The sequence below is a fragment of the Anarhichas minor genome, unplaced genomic scaffold (genome assembly GCF_050575085.1).
Source record: "Anarhichas minor isolate MPS153535 unplaced genomic scaffold, ASM5057508v1 ptg000051l, whole genome shotgun sequence".
Classification (NCBI taxonomy): domain Eukaryota; kingdom Metazoa; phylum Chordata; class Actinopteri; order Perciformes; family Anarhichadidae; genus Anarhichas; species Anarhichas minor.
The window spans coordinates 3,534,998-3,551,577 of record NW_027466497.1 but is presented as its reverse complement, the minus strand read 5'-3'; the positions used below and the strand labels follow the sequence as shown (position 1 = coordinate 3,551,577).

General features: G+C 43.3%; 1 protein-coding gene across 1 annotated transcript in view; it reads right to left on the bottom strand.

Annotated features, from left to right (window-relative positions):
• The window catches only part of LOC142972075 (retinoic acid receptor beta-like), an 87,201-nt gene that overhangs the window by 24,331 nt on the left and 46,290 nt on the right, over positions 1-16,580 (bottom strand). Inside the window, exon 3 of the mRNA XM_076112869.1 lies at positions 7,804-7,945. Coding sequence (XP_075968984.1) covers positions 7,804-7,945 — 142 coding nt within the window. The remainder of the gene's footprint in view (positions 1-7,803; positions 7,946-16,580) is intronic.

The window sequence follows — 16,580 nt, the reverse complement described above, 5'->3', positions numbered from 1 at the left end:
TAGCGATTCAGAGTGTAGCAATAGAGACCTGCCACACAACTCTCCGGTGCACTCAAACAAGAGAAGTGTGAAGTATACAATCGGATATGGGATCATGGGAAAGGAAAAAGAATCAGATAAATGTTGTAATTGGGGAGGAAAGTGATGAAATGAGATGATGATGAAACAAAATATGCACAGAATCCTGTCCTTAAAAAAGAGCACATGGGAAAAGGATGTTTCTAGTGTTGGATTTGATATTTCACGCATCAAAAATACCCATCTGCTTACTGTACAAACTCACACATGTAATGCTGTTTCACCTTCAATGTCACATCAATTATATGTCCCTCTTTTTGTCCTTGTGCCAGCGACAGCAGTTGCAGGAAGCGTTATGTTTTCGGGCCGTCCTTCTGTTCGCTCCATTCTTGTGAACGCGATATCTCAGGAACGCCTGAAGGGAATTATTTTTTTAAATTTGGCTACAAACGTCCACATGGACCTGAGACAATTGAGAAAGGACACGACCCACTGGGGGTCAGTGTGCCCCGTCCCTTTAGGAGACTAGGGGCACAGGTCCTGAGTCTATTTACTCAAATGGGAGAAGTGATCGCAGATTATGACCAATTGTTTTGCTCCACAGTCAGACAAGTGAATATTGATCCCAAGCCACATATCTCCCATTTGCTGATACTAAAATGGACAATGTTTTGACACTAAAATGGCGTTTTTCGAACGCACAAATCGGGAGAAAATCCACTTTTTCAAGACTTTTCTTTCTCTCAGAGACACACACTCGCGAGATCTGCCAACGTTCACGAACGCCCTAGCTCACAAATGTTCCTATTGCTATATATGGCTGTTAGCTGTGTAAATATCTAAGGTTAGCAAAAAGAAAATATAAATACATTATGCAAACATAATCTCTGCTTTCATCCATCCATGCGACGTGCACAACACTTCCAAACAAGGAGTTTTGACCTCACAGAGGAATCACCGTAAAAGCTGTCAATCTTGCTTTCACTCTTCACACTTAAACTGCCAGTAGACTTTATCAGAGTCACTTCAGCCTGTGCTTTACCATGTGTTGAGCTGAGAGAGTGAGCTTCTCTCTCTGTCTTTTCACTCTTCTCACACATATTTCTGTTACTTGTCACGTAAACAATCAAGTGCAACACCATGAACATCCACCAGGAGAGACCGTCTACAAACGTGTGCCATTGTCTTCATATTTAAATGATGTAGATCTACATGTACCCAAAGCTAGTGAGAGAGGTTTTTCTTGCCACTATGGCCAAAATGGCATCTTTTTTTATCCTGATCACCATGTTTCGAAACTACCAGCAGCTGTGAAGTGTCATCTAAAAGAGCAACGCCTGACCTCCCAAAGCTCTTGCTACTTTTTCTGTGCAAAATACTGCTATCAGTGGGTTAGTAACGTCCACAACAGAGGACACACAGTCGTGGTGGTGGGTCGAGGTCAAAACCATGAGTCTCTCTCAACACAACACAAAAAAACCACATTGCCCCTTGGAAGGGGGGGATGGTACGGGATAATGGTATAGAAAGGGGGATGGTACACAATCTGTTCCCGTGTGTCTGAGTGTCATTTGTCATAGTGTGGTGACAAAGTGTCTGGCGAGGGGGGTTGTGGTCCACACAAGAGGCAGGCGAGATGTGATTCAGGAAGACAGCGACGTAGCGAGTGCACCCTCCCACTACCCACCCAGGGCAATCAATTACCACCGCACTCCAAGCAAATTACTGCGAGCATGAGCAGATACATCCAAATGATGCATCGGACAAGAGGCCATGAAAATATATGGCTTTTTAATACCCACAAAAGGGGCAGGGGGAGTCCATCCAGCCCAGGGACTCTCATCAGTGCCTGTGATCACTTTCTGTGACTTCCACATGAGAAGTATCTGCACTTTCATCTCCACTGGTCCACAAGTGTCTGTTTGCCTCCTGTTGTGTGTGAAAAATATAGACTTATTGGGCCCTGAATTGAAAAAAAAGGACAAGGGGCTGCATTGGCAGGTACAAGTGATATGATGAAATAAGATCCAGGAAGGTCCGTTTGAGTATTAGGTCCACAGGTACACCCTGAAATGAAAGAGAGTGCTGTCTTTTGTGACACAGTGATGTTGTTTATCTGAACATGGCTTTACTCCTCTGACTTGTGCATGCAAAAAATACAGATTCATCATTATTTACCGCAGAAAACAGTAAAACAGTACCTATCACAATTTCCTATAAGATGGTATCCTCAAATAGCTTGCTTCGGTCTGACCGGTGGTCTCATAGTAAAGCAGAAAGGACAACTGCAAATATGACTCTCTAATGAATGAATGATACCTAATGAATGCACGTCCAACATTAAGTCACCTTCTGTTTCAGTTATGGTCTCCACTAAAGTAGTTGGTCTTCAGCTGCTAATAGCTCCTTTATGTTCACCAGTTAGTAGTGTGTGCTGAGCGGGTAATGAACTGTAAGTGTATCAGAGCCATTTGACTGAAAACAGCTGCCTGCTGCAGCTGGAAACAAACTATGTGAGAACTTTGAGGCTGAACCAAAAGAGGAAAGTTTGCTGGTTGCACAGCAGAATTGTTGATGATTCTCTGCGGGTTCATTTGAAGCGGGTAGGGATGTTCATTTAGAGGTTTTTTTTTCTGACCAATACTCGATGTGTTGAGTGGATTGTTATTGGACACATGCAGCCTCGTTTGAATACATTTTAAAACTTCTTGTAACCGTTTAACAGATTGCATTAAAGGGTCAAGATTATCATTGTCAGTTAACAGTTAAACAGCCCGAGAAGTGGGGTCCCTGGCATTAAAACACATGAGCACACAATGCGCAAACCACGAGGACTGTGTTAAACCCTCCACCCAGCGGCTTTGTCAGGCTTTGAGGGAGCGCTGTGAATGAGTGAGTGTTTCTGAAGTGCTCTCCAGAGTGTTAGACCAAGGGATGAAGAGTCATCGAGTGGAGTTCAGACACGCTGTTAAATACACTCTCCACAGCGATGCCTACTGTCACTCTCCCGTCCCTCTGCTTTACAAGACCCTCCTCTTCCCTTCCTTTAGTCACTAGAGCAATGTCCCACCCTCTGTCTTTTGTCCTCCTCTTTTATTGCTTTTTTTCTCTCGCCTGCCTCTAGCCCACCGGTGCAGCATGGTGATGTTTTTCTCTGCTGCTTTTTTGGGATGCTGTGTGGCTCGGCAGCAGCAGGCGTGGACGGCGGCCGTTTTTGAGAAACCCGACGGCCAGCCATCTGCATGCTGCCAAGCTCTACGCAGCGTCTCTGTGAGCAAACAGATGCAGCGCTAAATAAACACTATTTATTTGAGCCCACGTGATGCGGTTCGGGCCACTTGCCACGGCACTTAACATGGCAGCTCCCTAACACTAACCAGGTGGGTGTCGAGCAACCGCGATAATTCTTCGCTGCCACCAGAGCATTGGGTTTAAGCTAATGGTCCTGATGGGACCAGGGGGAGCGGAGAGGGGGGTTGTCAGATGGGAAACCTGCGCTGTGAAAATATGACCTTGGAGCAGGAATGAGAATGAGAGCGGCGCATACGCAACTAAATTAATCTCATGATGGTCCGAGTGCAGGTTCAGAGGCTTTTCCACACAGATAAGATTAAAAGAAGAAAAAAACAGAACAATAGTTTCAATAGTTGACCTGCTGATCCTGGAGCTGTGCAGGTATGATGGTGTATTAGTGTCATCGTAGGTAAAAATAATTACAGAGCCAGGGAAGGGGGGTGATATTTCATGAAAAAAATAGATTAATGTCGCAAATTTATTAGAAAAAACACAGTCATTTACAAGGAAATACTTAAATATTCTCTGAGTTTATAAAAAATCTCAAATTCTCTGAGATTAAACTCACAAATGTACAAGAAATTAATTTGGAAAAATGTATTTTTGGTCAAGGAACCACATCGCTTCACTTTGCAAGGCTGGATAAACACTTAACGTGAACCACCGAGTGCAAAATATATTATATTGTAGCAGAAACTAAGGACATCCATCCGTGCATTCTCATCCGTTTATCCGGGGCCGGGAGCAGTAGACTAAGCCGGGTACTCCAGACGTCCCTCTCCCCAGCATACTCGAAGGACATAATTCACCATAATCTGTGCTTCAACACAAGCAGTTATGTTATGTGTGTCACGGTTCCACCCCCGTGAGCCCTTTGTGAGTGTGTGATTTATTTATTTTTTAAGTCTCCTTATAGTGTGAATGCTGGGTGCCTGTTTTTTTTTTTTTTGTTCTCTCTCTCTCTCTCTCTCTCTCTCTCTCTCTATGGGAGGAGTTGCACACCTGCGTACAATGTCGTCAGTGGACTCCTGCTGAGAGCACACCTGTGGATGATCTTCATTAGTAGCTTATATAGGTTGTAAGCATGCTGCGGCCAGAATGTCTTAGTTCATTATCTGAGTAGTATAAATATATATATATGGTTGGTTTTTAGTGTTAGCCTAAATAAAAGACATACGCCTTTGTTTAGTCAAAGATACTTTCCTGTATTTTCTACAGCATAGGCTTAGCTTGACGGGGCCAGGTATATAAATGGCATTTCTTATTTTTGTTTTGTTTTATTTGTCCAAGAGAGCGACGCCATTCCGCGATCGATTAGCCAGTGGACTAGTAGCAGCAGGAGTGACGCTGTCTCAGCAGTCCAGGCTGGACTCTGTGGGGCTCGTTGGACTCACAGGCTCCTAGTGACACATTACGCACAAACGAGGCTCATTCCTGATCGAAAGCCATTGTTTCACTGCTTACATTTTGGTTGAACATAAAGTAGAGATAAGTAGGCAACTAGTGTAAAATAACATGGCACTGTTGGTTGGTTTCCTCCTGTCCTCCCTCATTTTTTTGAGTCATCAGCCGCCGTTTCTGAGAAAAAAATCAATGAATATCTGAATGCCAAAAAATGAATACCTACCCAGCAATGTATTTTCCAATTAGTTGAATATTTGGGTCCAGCCCTAGTGTATGTTGTTTTATCAGAAAGCTGCTCAGATATTTGATAAAGTGCAGGTAAAGTTGCAAGCAAAAGGTGTCAATCTAAACAATGTCAACACATACTGTGTAGACAGGAAGCTTGAAAACAAAGAACAGGGCCATTTGTTGTTCCCGAAATGTACACAATGAAATAGTTTACCCACACGTTAAACCCAAGGATGCAAAATACACCTAATTTCCGTCAAACTCTTCTCTGTATCATCCCATGACACTGAATATTTGAGGCCCATGGAACTGAACAAAACACACTCGCGTACACACTAATAACAACACACACAGTGCTGTCTTCCTCCTCCTCTTCTGGCTCTGCAGATCCACCAGATTAATAATGGATCACATCAGTGCTCATGACTTCATGAGACTCATGATCGCTTACCACTGAAAAAAATACAAACACACAACTTGTGTAATGACGCATTCAATCGCATACCTGCTGGTGCAGCGTATACACACACACACACACACACACACACACACACACACACACACACACACTCATAGACACAATCATGTACACACACATAAAACAATGCTCCCCTTTGTGTTGCTCTCTAAGTAGCAGTTCAGTAATCTCCAGAGGCACATGATAGCACGAGTCCAGTGTCCAAAAGCAGATGTTACCGTCCGTGTTCTGACTCAGGCTTCAGACTGAGCTCTCAACACCGTACTTTCACTATGAAATAACTACCGCTACAAATGTAAGCTTTCAGGTGTTATATTGCCTGTGGCGGCCATATTGGATGCGTCCAACCACAACAGACAACAACATCGTTAGTAGTGTTTCTAAACATGCAGCCAGAACTGAATGGAAATCGTTCTGTACTGTCTGATTATGTGTTTAGTTGTCTGCTTAGCTGATTAATTAACACAGTATATGTTTGGGACAGTAGTCGCTAATGGCTGCATAAAAAAATTACGTTCCAATTTTATATTATATTTGAAGGGCACTGTAGAACTGAGAGGAACTGCAAAGCTGGGGGATAATTTCATAAAGGTACGTCATAACGAGCAAACCCTTTCACAGTACCCATGATCATTCAATCCATTAATATGAAAACATGGATTTATAAGGCTTGCATTTTATTAGCCCTGCTACTAGTTGTTCTTCAAGAAATTTAGTGCAGGTGGAACTGCATAAAAAGTCAGTCAGTCAAATAGATTTGGGGACAAAGTCCTGTTGTCCCTACAGTGAGAGCAACGTTCACTCGGCACGGACCTTCTGTTGTCGACGTTCAGAGCAGGACGCTGAGGACACCACCCAATCACCCCCACCCCTGAATAAAGGATAGTCCTCTTTCTCCCCTTTCTCATCAGTGGCCCTGTGGGTATGAGTGGAGGTGCGGGGGGGGTTATAGCCTGAGGATATCAAGACATCATCTTTTCCATGATTCCTCTGCTGAGGTGTGAAACAGCGTAAGAGAAAGGAATGGTCCCCCCCCCTGAGGCTAATGGAGCACAAAGTGGACCTGAGCTATAAATGCTGATGCAATCAAAGGATGCCAATAACCTGTGAAATGCAAACTGTTCCTATGGATGACAATGGAGCAGGGGGGACATGAGGACATTGATGGAAGCAAGACACGGGGTTTCCTAAATGCAGAGGTTCTGCATCCTGTTTTGTTTTTATCGGTTCATCACATCATTTCTCAAATCCCAGCTGTGTTGGATGTTCGACAACACTTTGTGAATGATGCAACTCTTCCTCGCTGGCTGAAATACTGGCCAGTAGAGGAAACATACATGCGATTGAATAATGTATGCGGCGGATCAGCTATCGGGAGACTCGGCAGCTCTAACTCAGATAATTAATCATCCCCACATCATACTCATAACAATACAGCCAATACTGGATGAGATCTTATCTGACAGTGCTGTCCATTCAAAAATGGATAACTTTTCACACCTGAAATGTACTATGCCTGAGGCCATGTGGTGGCCTTGCCTCTATATTGCAACTTATAACTACTCTATATTTTATTGGGAGATGTCAGGCCATTTTTGCCAACAATACAACTCACAGCGACTATCTTCAACCTGAGCAGCAGGTGGAGACGCTCTTGCTAACTTAGAACAGATTCAAACGTGAAGACACAATAGAGCAACATTAGGTCATCCCAAGATTCATGAGTGAATGTTGGTGCTTTTCCCCATCAGTCAGCCTTTTTTATGAAACAAGTTTTATGATGTTACTTGCAGCTTGAAAACCCTAAAAACACACAAGGAATGTAAGACTCTTCCAAGAGAAGCTCATTTGGCTGATAAGATGGTGGAGTTACATCTCATCATTCAATATCAGTTTTGAACCCACAACACTTTTGAGCCAAGAGTCAAGATTATTGTTGGATAAAAGTCAAGTTGAGCAACAGAATTTAGTGCTCCGCTCAAAGGTTTACCAGCAACATTTTATAAGGAATGTTTTCTTGCATGTTACTCAAGTTGATGTAATGAATCCATCGACACACCCTGCATATCAACTTTGACCATTCCCTTTGTTTCTTACTTAGCGAGCTGTCCGCTTGAGATTGGATCACCTCACGCATGTTAATGCCAGGTGTGAAGCGGGCCAATAATATTGAAAACAATGGAAAAATGTGGTTGGTTATCGATACCAAAGCTCAGGTATGGTAATGGGAAAGATATCAAAACCAATGTTCAAGCAATAGCCAGCTGTACCCATAACTCATCTTCATAACAAAAAAAAGATAAATGTCATTTTCATAAATAAAAAAAATCATTAATCCCCGCGAATTTCGGCACGCTGTGTAAATGGGGTCTAAAACTCACACTCTTTGGACATTCCCACTCCGAAGCACTTCTGCAGGCGGCAGTACTGGCAGCGGTTCCTCGTCACCTTGTTGATAATGCAGTTCTTGTCCCGGTGACACGTGTACACCATGTTCTTCTGGATGCTTCGGCGGAAAAAACCCTGAGGAAACAGACAGGGGGGGGGGGTGTTCATAAAAAGAAGACTCTCACAACGTTAACCTAATTTTTCTCTCTAATCTCCCGCAGCCACATATTTTCTAAAACATCCGCGCAGCTCCATTGAAATTCTCCTGCCACAGGATCTCATGATGTCACGACAGCCTGTATAACAATGCGCTGGATGTTTTGTCTTTTCCGTTGCCATTAAGGCTGAGAGAAAAGAGAGCCGGCGTGTCCCTGCTGGGGAGCTCTGAGGAGCTTCAAATGCTGGATTTAACCTCAGAAACAGAGCACTTGTGGGAACAGAGAGTGAAGAACCTCAGGGTAACAGTGAGGCTGTTGATGCTGTTATGGAAGAATAACCGAGGACTTTGGTTCAGCTGTGGGCGGGGAGCTCCACGTCTGAAGGTGACATTGAGCTTCTGTGGAAGACCAAAGACACTTTTTCTCTCAAAAGAATGCTTTCATTGTAATCCAGTAGAACAGCAGTTAAGTGATATGTCTTAATTGGGCTCATTCAATGTTTTAGTGTCCAAAGAGATATAAGTAAATACGTTTAAATCCCACGTAGCTGTTGTGATAGTGTGATAGAGCTGTGGTGAGAGGAGGGATCTTTACAGTTTCACTCCTCCATAGCCATGAATGACAAGAACATTTGAATAATGTAGCCATGATAATTTCATTTGTAACACTGGTTAATACAAATAACCTGAACAGAGGAATGAATGTCCTTGAATTTTATAAAAGTTCAGTTGCGGTGATGATGTAAAGTCTACTTATGAGGCCTAAAAGACATGTGTGTAAAAAGGCTGGCACACAAAACCCACGGGACACACGTTTACAAAGGGTTTAATTAAGTAACCACTTTCCAATTAGTCAAGTGATTAAACTGGTTTTCATGTCTAAAAGCAAAACTGGGAATTTCCATGTTTATTTAGAGTTGTATGGAGAAGCTTAAAACACTGTAATTTAAACAGTCATTGCAGCTTATTGGCCTTTCCTTTTTATATTTTACTATGTGAAGTATATTCTGGCCTTTTGATCGCCACAAGAGGACCCTGCTTACTGCAGCATGTTATGAATTGTGTCAAGCTTTAGGAACTTTTAAGGGATGAAAATGATTCATATTTTTATGTAAATGGACAGTGTTGGTATTATATTGGACACGACATTTCAGTAGCTTTTTGTCACGTCTACCTCAGGTGCCATTAGAATATTTGTCTGACCAAAGGAGGTTAATTCGAGCTTGAGAATATCTTTCAATCAACATGATGCCGTCCATCAAAAAGGCCGACACAGCATGCACACACTTTTTAAAATCATTCTAGCTGTTTTGCTTGTGTGATGCCAGAAATGACCCTTGATTAAAAGCAAATTTAAACATTTTGTGTGCGACACGGAGAGCAATAAAACATGTACAATGTGGATCCTCCTTGAAAGTCCTACACAGAAGCAGAGGCTGAGCTCTGCTACATTTGTCTCCAAGGAAAGTGACAGAAAGCAGAAGAGCATCTATAGGAAGCGGGGGTTGTCACAGATCTTTTTTTTTCCCCCTCTCAATATTAATTTGCCGTTGCTCTGGGGTCTTTTGCAATGACCGTCTATCATCCAGGCCCTTATGCACATGTTTGCAGGCGTTTTTTTGCCTGAGGAGCTATGTTCTTCATAAGGAAGAGGGGGGGTTAAAATTCCATTTACCATAGCCGCCTGTGACGGATGGGACCTTGCCTTTTCATTAGCGAAGCAGGATGCACGATGGGTAACAGATTAGATCACAGGACTGAAACGGCTGACTCTGTAGCCCATCTCGCCTCGGCCTCGAGCATCCGTCAACCTCCGGACCGCACCCCCCGGTAGCACCGATGCTAACCAAAAGCAGCCAGTCACGTGTCGGTGTTGATGACACGTGATCGGTCCGAGGTCACCTCCCCTCAGCTGGTATTATTCATTTTCTTAATAGATGCCTTCATCCTGGCTGATGTAAGCTAAGTGTGTTCGCAGACATTACCTGCGGGGTCTGATGGATGACCATGGAAGCGGCCTGCGTCACCATCAGCTGCCATATAAGTGTGTTCAGGTTGGGTGCAGAACCCAAGGCTACTCAGGTACTTATGTCATTCAAAGCTGAGAGCATGCAGGTCACTTAGCCTTGGAAATCTACGTGTGTGTGTGTGTGTGTGTGTGTGTGTGTGTGTGTGTGTGTGAGATAAGTGCTGTACAGTGTGCTGGGGGTTTTACTGGGAGCTGGAGCTGCTGCGGTTTGCGTGTTGTGCACTTGCTGCAGACTGCTTCCCCAAGACAGATTTGCATTTTGTGAGCTTCAGCTGTTTGGGGACGGTTTGTTGGCAGTTCAACGCCTGAGCTGCGATGCATCTCATTTAAACTTTCCTCATCCACATTATTGATACATCACATCAAATATATACACTGATGGGGAGAGCAACAAACATTTTCTGGCCTGACAAAAGTTATAGATTGTCTACTCTTACAAGAACTCTACACGAGCAAATCCCAAACTATCAGCTCAACTAGATACCAGTCACGTTAAGTGACATCATTATTTAGTCATTTGGGTGAACTTGCTTTAATTAATATTATTTAATAATGTATTTAATATTTAATTTAACTAATCAACCAAGCACCAAATGACTGTAATGTGAAATGTGTCGCTTGTAGTGACAAACCCACAGAGAATTATCAACACATTTATATTAGAGGGTGACATTCGATCAAAACTCAAATAATCAACAGCCTCATACTGGTTTTCTTTAAGCAATAATACACCGTGTGACTGTACGCAGAGCCAGTATGCACCAGTATAGCACTGTCTCAATTATGTTACTGATATTAACACAACATTCTGCATTGACGCACACAAAGTCAGAGGCTTTTGGTTTGTTTCCATGAATCTGTTTTGGTCCTTCGCCAAGATCAGGTCATTGTGGGTTAATACGTTTATCCGAATGTGCCTCAGCTCATTTGACTCCAACTCTGCCGCTGACTAATCGTCTTCTCTTAGATTCAGGACAGGTTATCTTGCTAAAAGACTAAAGCTAACAGGTGCTATGCTAGCAAAAAGCCAGCCTCCTTACTGGCCAATAATCCATGAAATAGGCAAATAAAGACACGGCATTGTTCTCCTTAGAAAATAAAAGGCTAAAACGATACACAATTTAATATACGTCTCACTGCAGCTCCATGCACACACGACTTGTGGAAAAAATCCAAAGACAGACCTGCCATGCCTGGTTACGGTTGGCAATCTATTGCGGTTTAAGGGAGGGGGTTAACCAAATGATAAATGAAGAGTCAAAGTCATGATGTCACGTCTGGGCAGGACTTTGTTCCACTGGCTTCTGTAACTCAATGCAATCTGTCGCTCGCTGTGTGTTCCTGAGGTTTACTTTCCATGACAAATCAGCACATACGATTAGAAAGCGACACTGACAATTTACCGACGTAGCAGCGTGGTTACGAACATCATCGCAACTTGGTTTCGTTTACATCTGTGAAAAGTCTGTTTGGCTCCATGTTTAAAATCTCAGGACTAACAAGGATGGGGATGTAATATTCACAAGACGAGCCATCTTTATATATATATATATATATATATATATATATATATATATATATATATATATATATATATATATATATATATATATATATATATATATATATAAACTATACATAGTATACAGTAGGCTGTAATTGTGTGTATAATACATGTGTTGCCGCGACTCAGAGCACTTCATCTCTACAAGCCTCCAGGGAATCACCAGTGTCTGAGATGACACGACGACTCACACAATCATCACATCTGCTCCTTTGCCTTGCTTCTTTTTTTCCACTTTGTCTTAGTTTTTGCTCATCTGTATTTCCTCTTTTGTCCTTTCCTCCATGTCTTCTGTCTTCCTCTTCTCCTTTCACTCCTCCCCTCCGCCACAGGACACCAGTGTTGACCTGAGACTGTAGACCGCTCTGATATTTGCCAGCGCGTGTCCTGCGGGTTTACTCATTTGAAGCTTATAAATGTGCAACCAAAGGACACCCTTGAGCTGAGTGTTGTACAAAGGTGTTTACCCAGGTAGAGGGGGGTGGGGGTGGGTGGGTGCTGCTGGGCTAAATAAATGATAGGATCAGAGGTTTCAGCTGTGGGGACACGCTGAGAATGAATCACACCCCGAACACAAGGATGCAGAGGAGGGCAGAGCCGCTAAACTCAGTTTATCTGTCTGCAGCATAAAGCTTTTCAACTCTTTTATTTCTTCCAAGTTATCTTAAAAGTTTTGTTTTAAAGCAGCTGAATAGTTTTAGAGCCAACACTTCTTTTGAACAAGATTTGTCGTCCAATATGACGCTAAAATTATCCCCAGAACCCAAGGATAAGAAAAGCAATCAAATGTCTTCACGCATATGTGAAATCAAATTGAGAGGCACTTCCCGTACACAAGTAGTTTTAACTGAACTCTGATAATTGAACTGCATTGTATTTACCATACGTTCTTTTCATATGTGGAAGATAAGGCGCTGATAAAAATGGGTCCTGTATAATTTCTATGTAAAACAATCTATGACAAAAAGACAAATCAAATCAAAAGACACAGGCACTGCAATACAGTTCAGCAGCATCACAAACAGCTGCATCAACACCTCTCCAAAACAGTTTCAACGAGACTTATTGCAGGACTGTTTTATTGGACTGACTCAGTTTTAGATCTTGCAAATCTTGTTGCATCAATCCAAATATTTGTATTATCTGCGCCAGGAGGATCGTACGATCAGTCGCGTGTGTCTGTGAGTGAGTGTGCATCCATGTGTCTGTCCATGGCTAATTCTGGTGCTGCAAACTGCATATTATTTTGGGTGCCCGGTTATGGCTACATGTTAAAGGACCTCTTGTGGTTACGGTGACACTTTCTCAAAACACCTTTTATTGGCTATCTTATACTGCCATTGTCTCTCTGCTGACTCCTCACTCACTGCTCTTAAGCGGCCCCCAGCCGGTAGGGGCCGCCAGTTATTGATTTGGACAGTGTGTTTGGCTAACCGCTAACAGCTAACGGGACTACCAGTACACACACTGCTGTACCTCGCCACACCTCAGCTGCTACTAAACAGGCAAACAGTCAGTTTTTCAAATAAAACTCTTTATGACCAAAACTAACAATATAAATAATATCACACAATATCAAACAGATGTTTACTGAACAGCTCTATTTGAGGCTTTCTGGAAAGTTCATTGTGTTTACATTTATACTAATATTTGCTCTTCATACCACAACTCTCTCCGCTCTGTTCTGTAGATAAGGTCATGTTGAGATGTAATGTCGGAGCATCAGGGGACATGGGTCCAGCCACCTGGGAGACGAGGCCACTTCCCCCTGGACTGATAAACTGCACCTTAACCGAGATCATTATCCAACATCTTGTTATCTTAATGGGCCAGGGATAGGGTGTCAGAGCGATGGCCCCGCCATCTTAGGCCTTCTCATTTACAGATTAAAAAACGAAAGTGCCGCCCATTCATTATTTAGCTACAATCCAACCCCCACCTGGCCTCCTCCTCTTTCTCCCCCCCCCCTCCCTCCTCTCTCTCTCTCTCTCTCTCTCTCTCTCTCTCTGTCTCTGTTCTTCCCATCGACTGGCTGTCCGGCTCTTTGGACTCGGCCACGGCGCTTTGTGTTGCCTGAGCATTCAGTACAGCCGAGGGGAGAGAGGCAGAGCGGCGGATTAGCTTTCGCTCTTAATCGTGTCGACATCTTATCACTGCCGTGGAAAGTGGAGAGGACACTGGAGACCCTGGGGGGTTCCAGAAAAATGAGGAGGAGAGGTAGAGTGGAGAGTAGGAAGAGGGAGAAGGGGGGGGGGGTGGATATTTATCCAGTTTATCCAGTCCAGGCTATTACTTACACCTGCAGTGCACTGGAAAGAGACGACAGAGTTCAGGAAGAGGACTTGGCTTGTAGGACAAGTGGGCACGTTAGACAAGTTAAAGAAGCAGGACGAGTAAAGCAGGCTTCCTAAAATGTTCCTGTCCCATTGTCACCGACCGACTGCTGTCCAAAGAGAACTCACATTTTTGTCATTATAATGTCAAAGATGCACGATAAAGGCTTGAATAAAAAAAAAAGAAGAAAAAAGACCTGAACATTAATTTAACCAAAACAAATAATGAAAGAAAACAAAAAAGGATATATATGTGGAAAATGCAAAAACGTCAAAGGTTGCATATGTCTGACACAGATTTTGTTTTTCAATATTTTGTTTGAATTTTTCAAATGTAACGACCCTCAGGTTAGGACCCAATGTGTTGAAGTACCTTTTATTCTATCAGTGTCATTGAGCATTTGTATTATTCACCATTTTATATTATTGTAAGGGAAGAGGACACACCGTGATTGCAAAAGGTTCGGTTCTTTAGTTCTGTGTTATTGAAAATGTTTAACTTTGACTGAAAATTTCCAACTTAAGCATGTCCTGTGGAGGTATCACAGAAGACAAAAAATGCACGCCACAGATCCAGCTCAGGGACACCGAGATGAATGGGCTGAAAGCAGCAAAGAGACTGCATGAATTTTCTCTGGACACGCTTTGTATTTCACAAACAAAAACCGTATGCCAATAGAATCATTTGAGAGTCGTGAGCACAGGTAGTTAGTTGCCAAGGTGAGGGAGCAGTTTTAGCATTAGAGCGGACAAATAGCAAGAGCTGGATAAGAACGATAACACATGCGTTTCCCTTTAATTCCAAGATTCTCTTGAGTCATTCGCTTATAACATTTTAAGAAAGCCACATTCCTCCAGTAAACACGTCAAAACCTGAGAATATGTGCTAAGTGGGGTTTTTGTTAGAGGGGGGGGGGGGGGGGGGGGCACAAAATGGGGAGAGCAGTGTTGTTGTGGTTCACCTGCCATATCAACTGAAGAAACGGAACAACGGGACAAAAAAAGCAACCCGGGCCGCACAAAGACCTGCATTGTTATCGTGGCAAACGTGAAACCTCAACAGTTAAGGTACAAACAGAGCAGCAGTCAACAGCTACAACAACGAAAACAAGAGACCGCTCTCTCAGACCCCCACTCTTCTGTTCTGTTCCTCCCCCTTTCCACACCAACCCCCCCTCCTCCCTTTCCCGAAACCCAATCAGTGCTTATCTATCCATCCGAGCACCTGAAGTGCACAGATGGACCAGGAGATACAGTACAGATTGAAAGGCGAATCAGGGGAAAGTAAAAACAGAGGAAGAGAACAAGAGCAGGAAGAAAAAGGAGCGATCGCTAGTGAGAGGCCTGAACAGAGGAGCTGTGTGACTCACCCAACCGGCTCTGAATAGCTGCAGAGACAGAGAACCGGAGACCGAGCAAGAGGCATAAAAAAAAAAGACAACGGGGAGAATGAGGTTTCAGATCACCCGGTCCTCCACAGACGCCCCACTGTGGCCCTATTCTTCAGGTTGCCGCTCGCCATTCAGCGCTCGTCTTTCGGCCCTGGGACCTGGCGGGGGCCCCCGGAGTGATCAGGAGCCATCTTTAAGCTCTCTCACCCTCTGACGGGAGGCCTCCGTGCTGCTCGCTTACACATTAGCACACACCGCACAGAGTCGGACCTGTTGCTGACCTGTCCCACCCAGCACAGCCAGGGACTCACAGTAGCAGTAGCGCGTTTCCAAAGTAAGGACATTTTGTCAGGCCTACTTCAGGGTGTTAGTTTAAGGATTTGGTTGAGGGTTAACAAGTAACAAGTATTAAGTGTAACAAGTAACAAATGCGTATGGAGAAGGGTTGACATGAAGTTGCCATGATGCAAACAGAGTAACAGGAGACAGATGAGCTCATGTTTGGACATGAGTATGATGTGTCAGTCCAACCCTGGCCCCTAAAAATGACGTTCCCATTATCAATTTTGTTGAAATGTGTTTCTGCCGAGATTACAATCGTAGTTTTAAACACGTGTTTCAGAGTTGACAGTTGAAAAAAAAGAAGATACATGGTACGGTTTAGTAAAACATAAAATAACTCAATCTTGACTTTGTTTCACACGGGACACGAACAGCGTCCTGTGTTTGTTTCACCTGGTTATCCGCCCTGATCTCCTCTGAAAGTGTGCTTATGCTATAATTAAAAACGTATTTGTAATATGTCAAGACCAAATGCAATCAGTGAGCTTCAGCCGTATTGTTGGGCAATTATTTTGAATAGAACCAGGCTGGCTGTTTCCCCCTGCTTCCAGTCTTTCTGCTAAGCTAGGCTAACAACATCCTGACAATACAATTCAAACTATGATAATAAAAAACTCACTTTGACTTATGCTCTAACTCTAGTTTGCTGTATATGATGGAATTACGTCCTGAGATGCATCTTTTCTACATTAGACCAACAATCCAACAAGTTATGTTTTACAATAAAATCTCCACACGGTACCTTTAATAACAAACTTAGATTTCATTGATGGTCTTCTGTGTCTGTTTTAGCAGGCGAGGGCTAATTGTCCTGACAAACAGTAGAAAGAATTAATTCCTCAAACAGCAAATCACCCTCAGTATCACCAGTTGAGCAGCAGATTGCACTGCAGGGAGAGGAGAAGGATGTCGTGGCGTAACACTCATATCTATTTCCCGTCACACCTCCGCGGC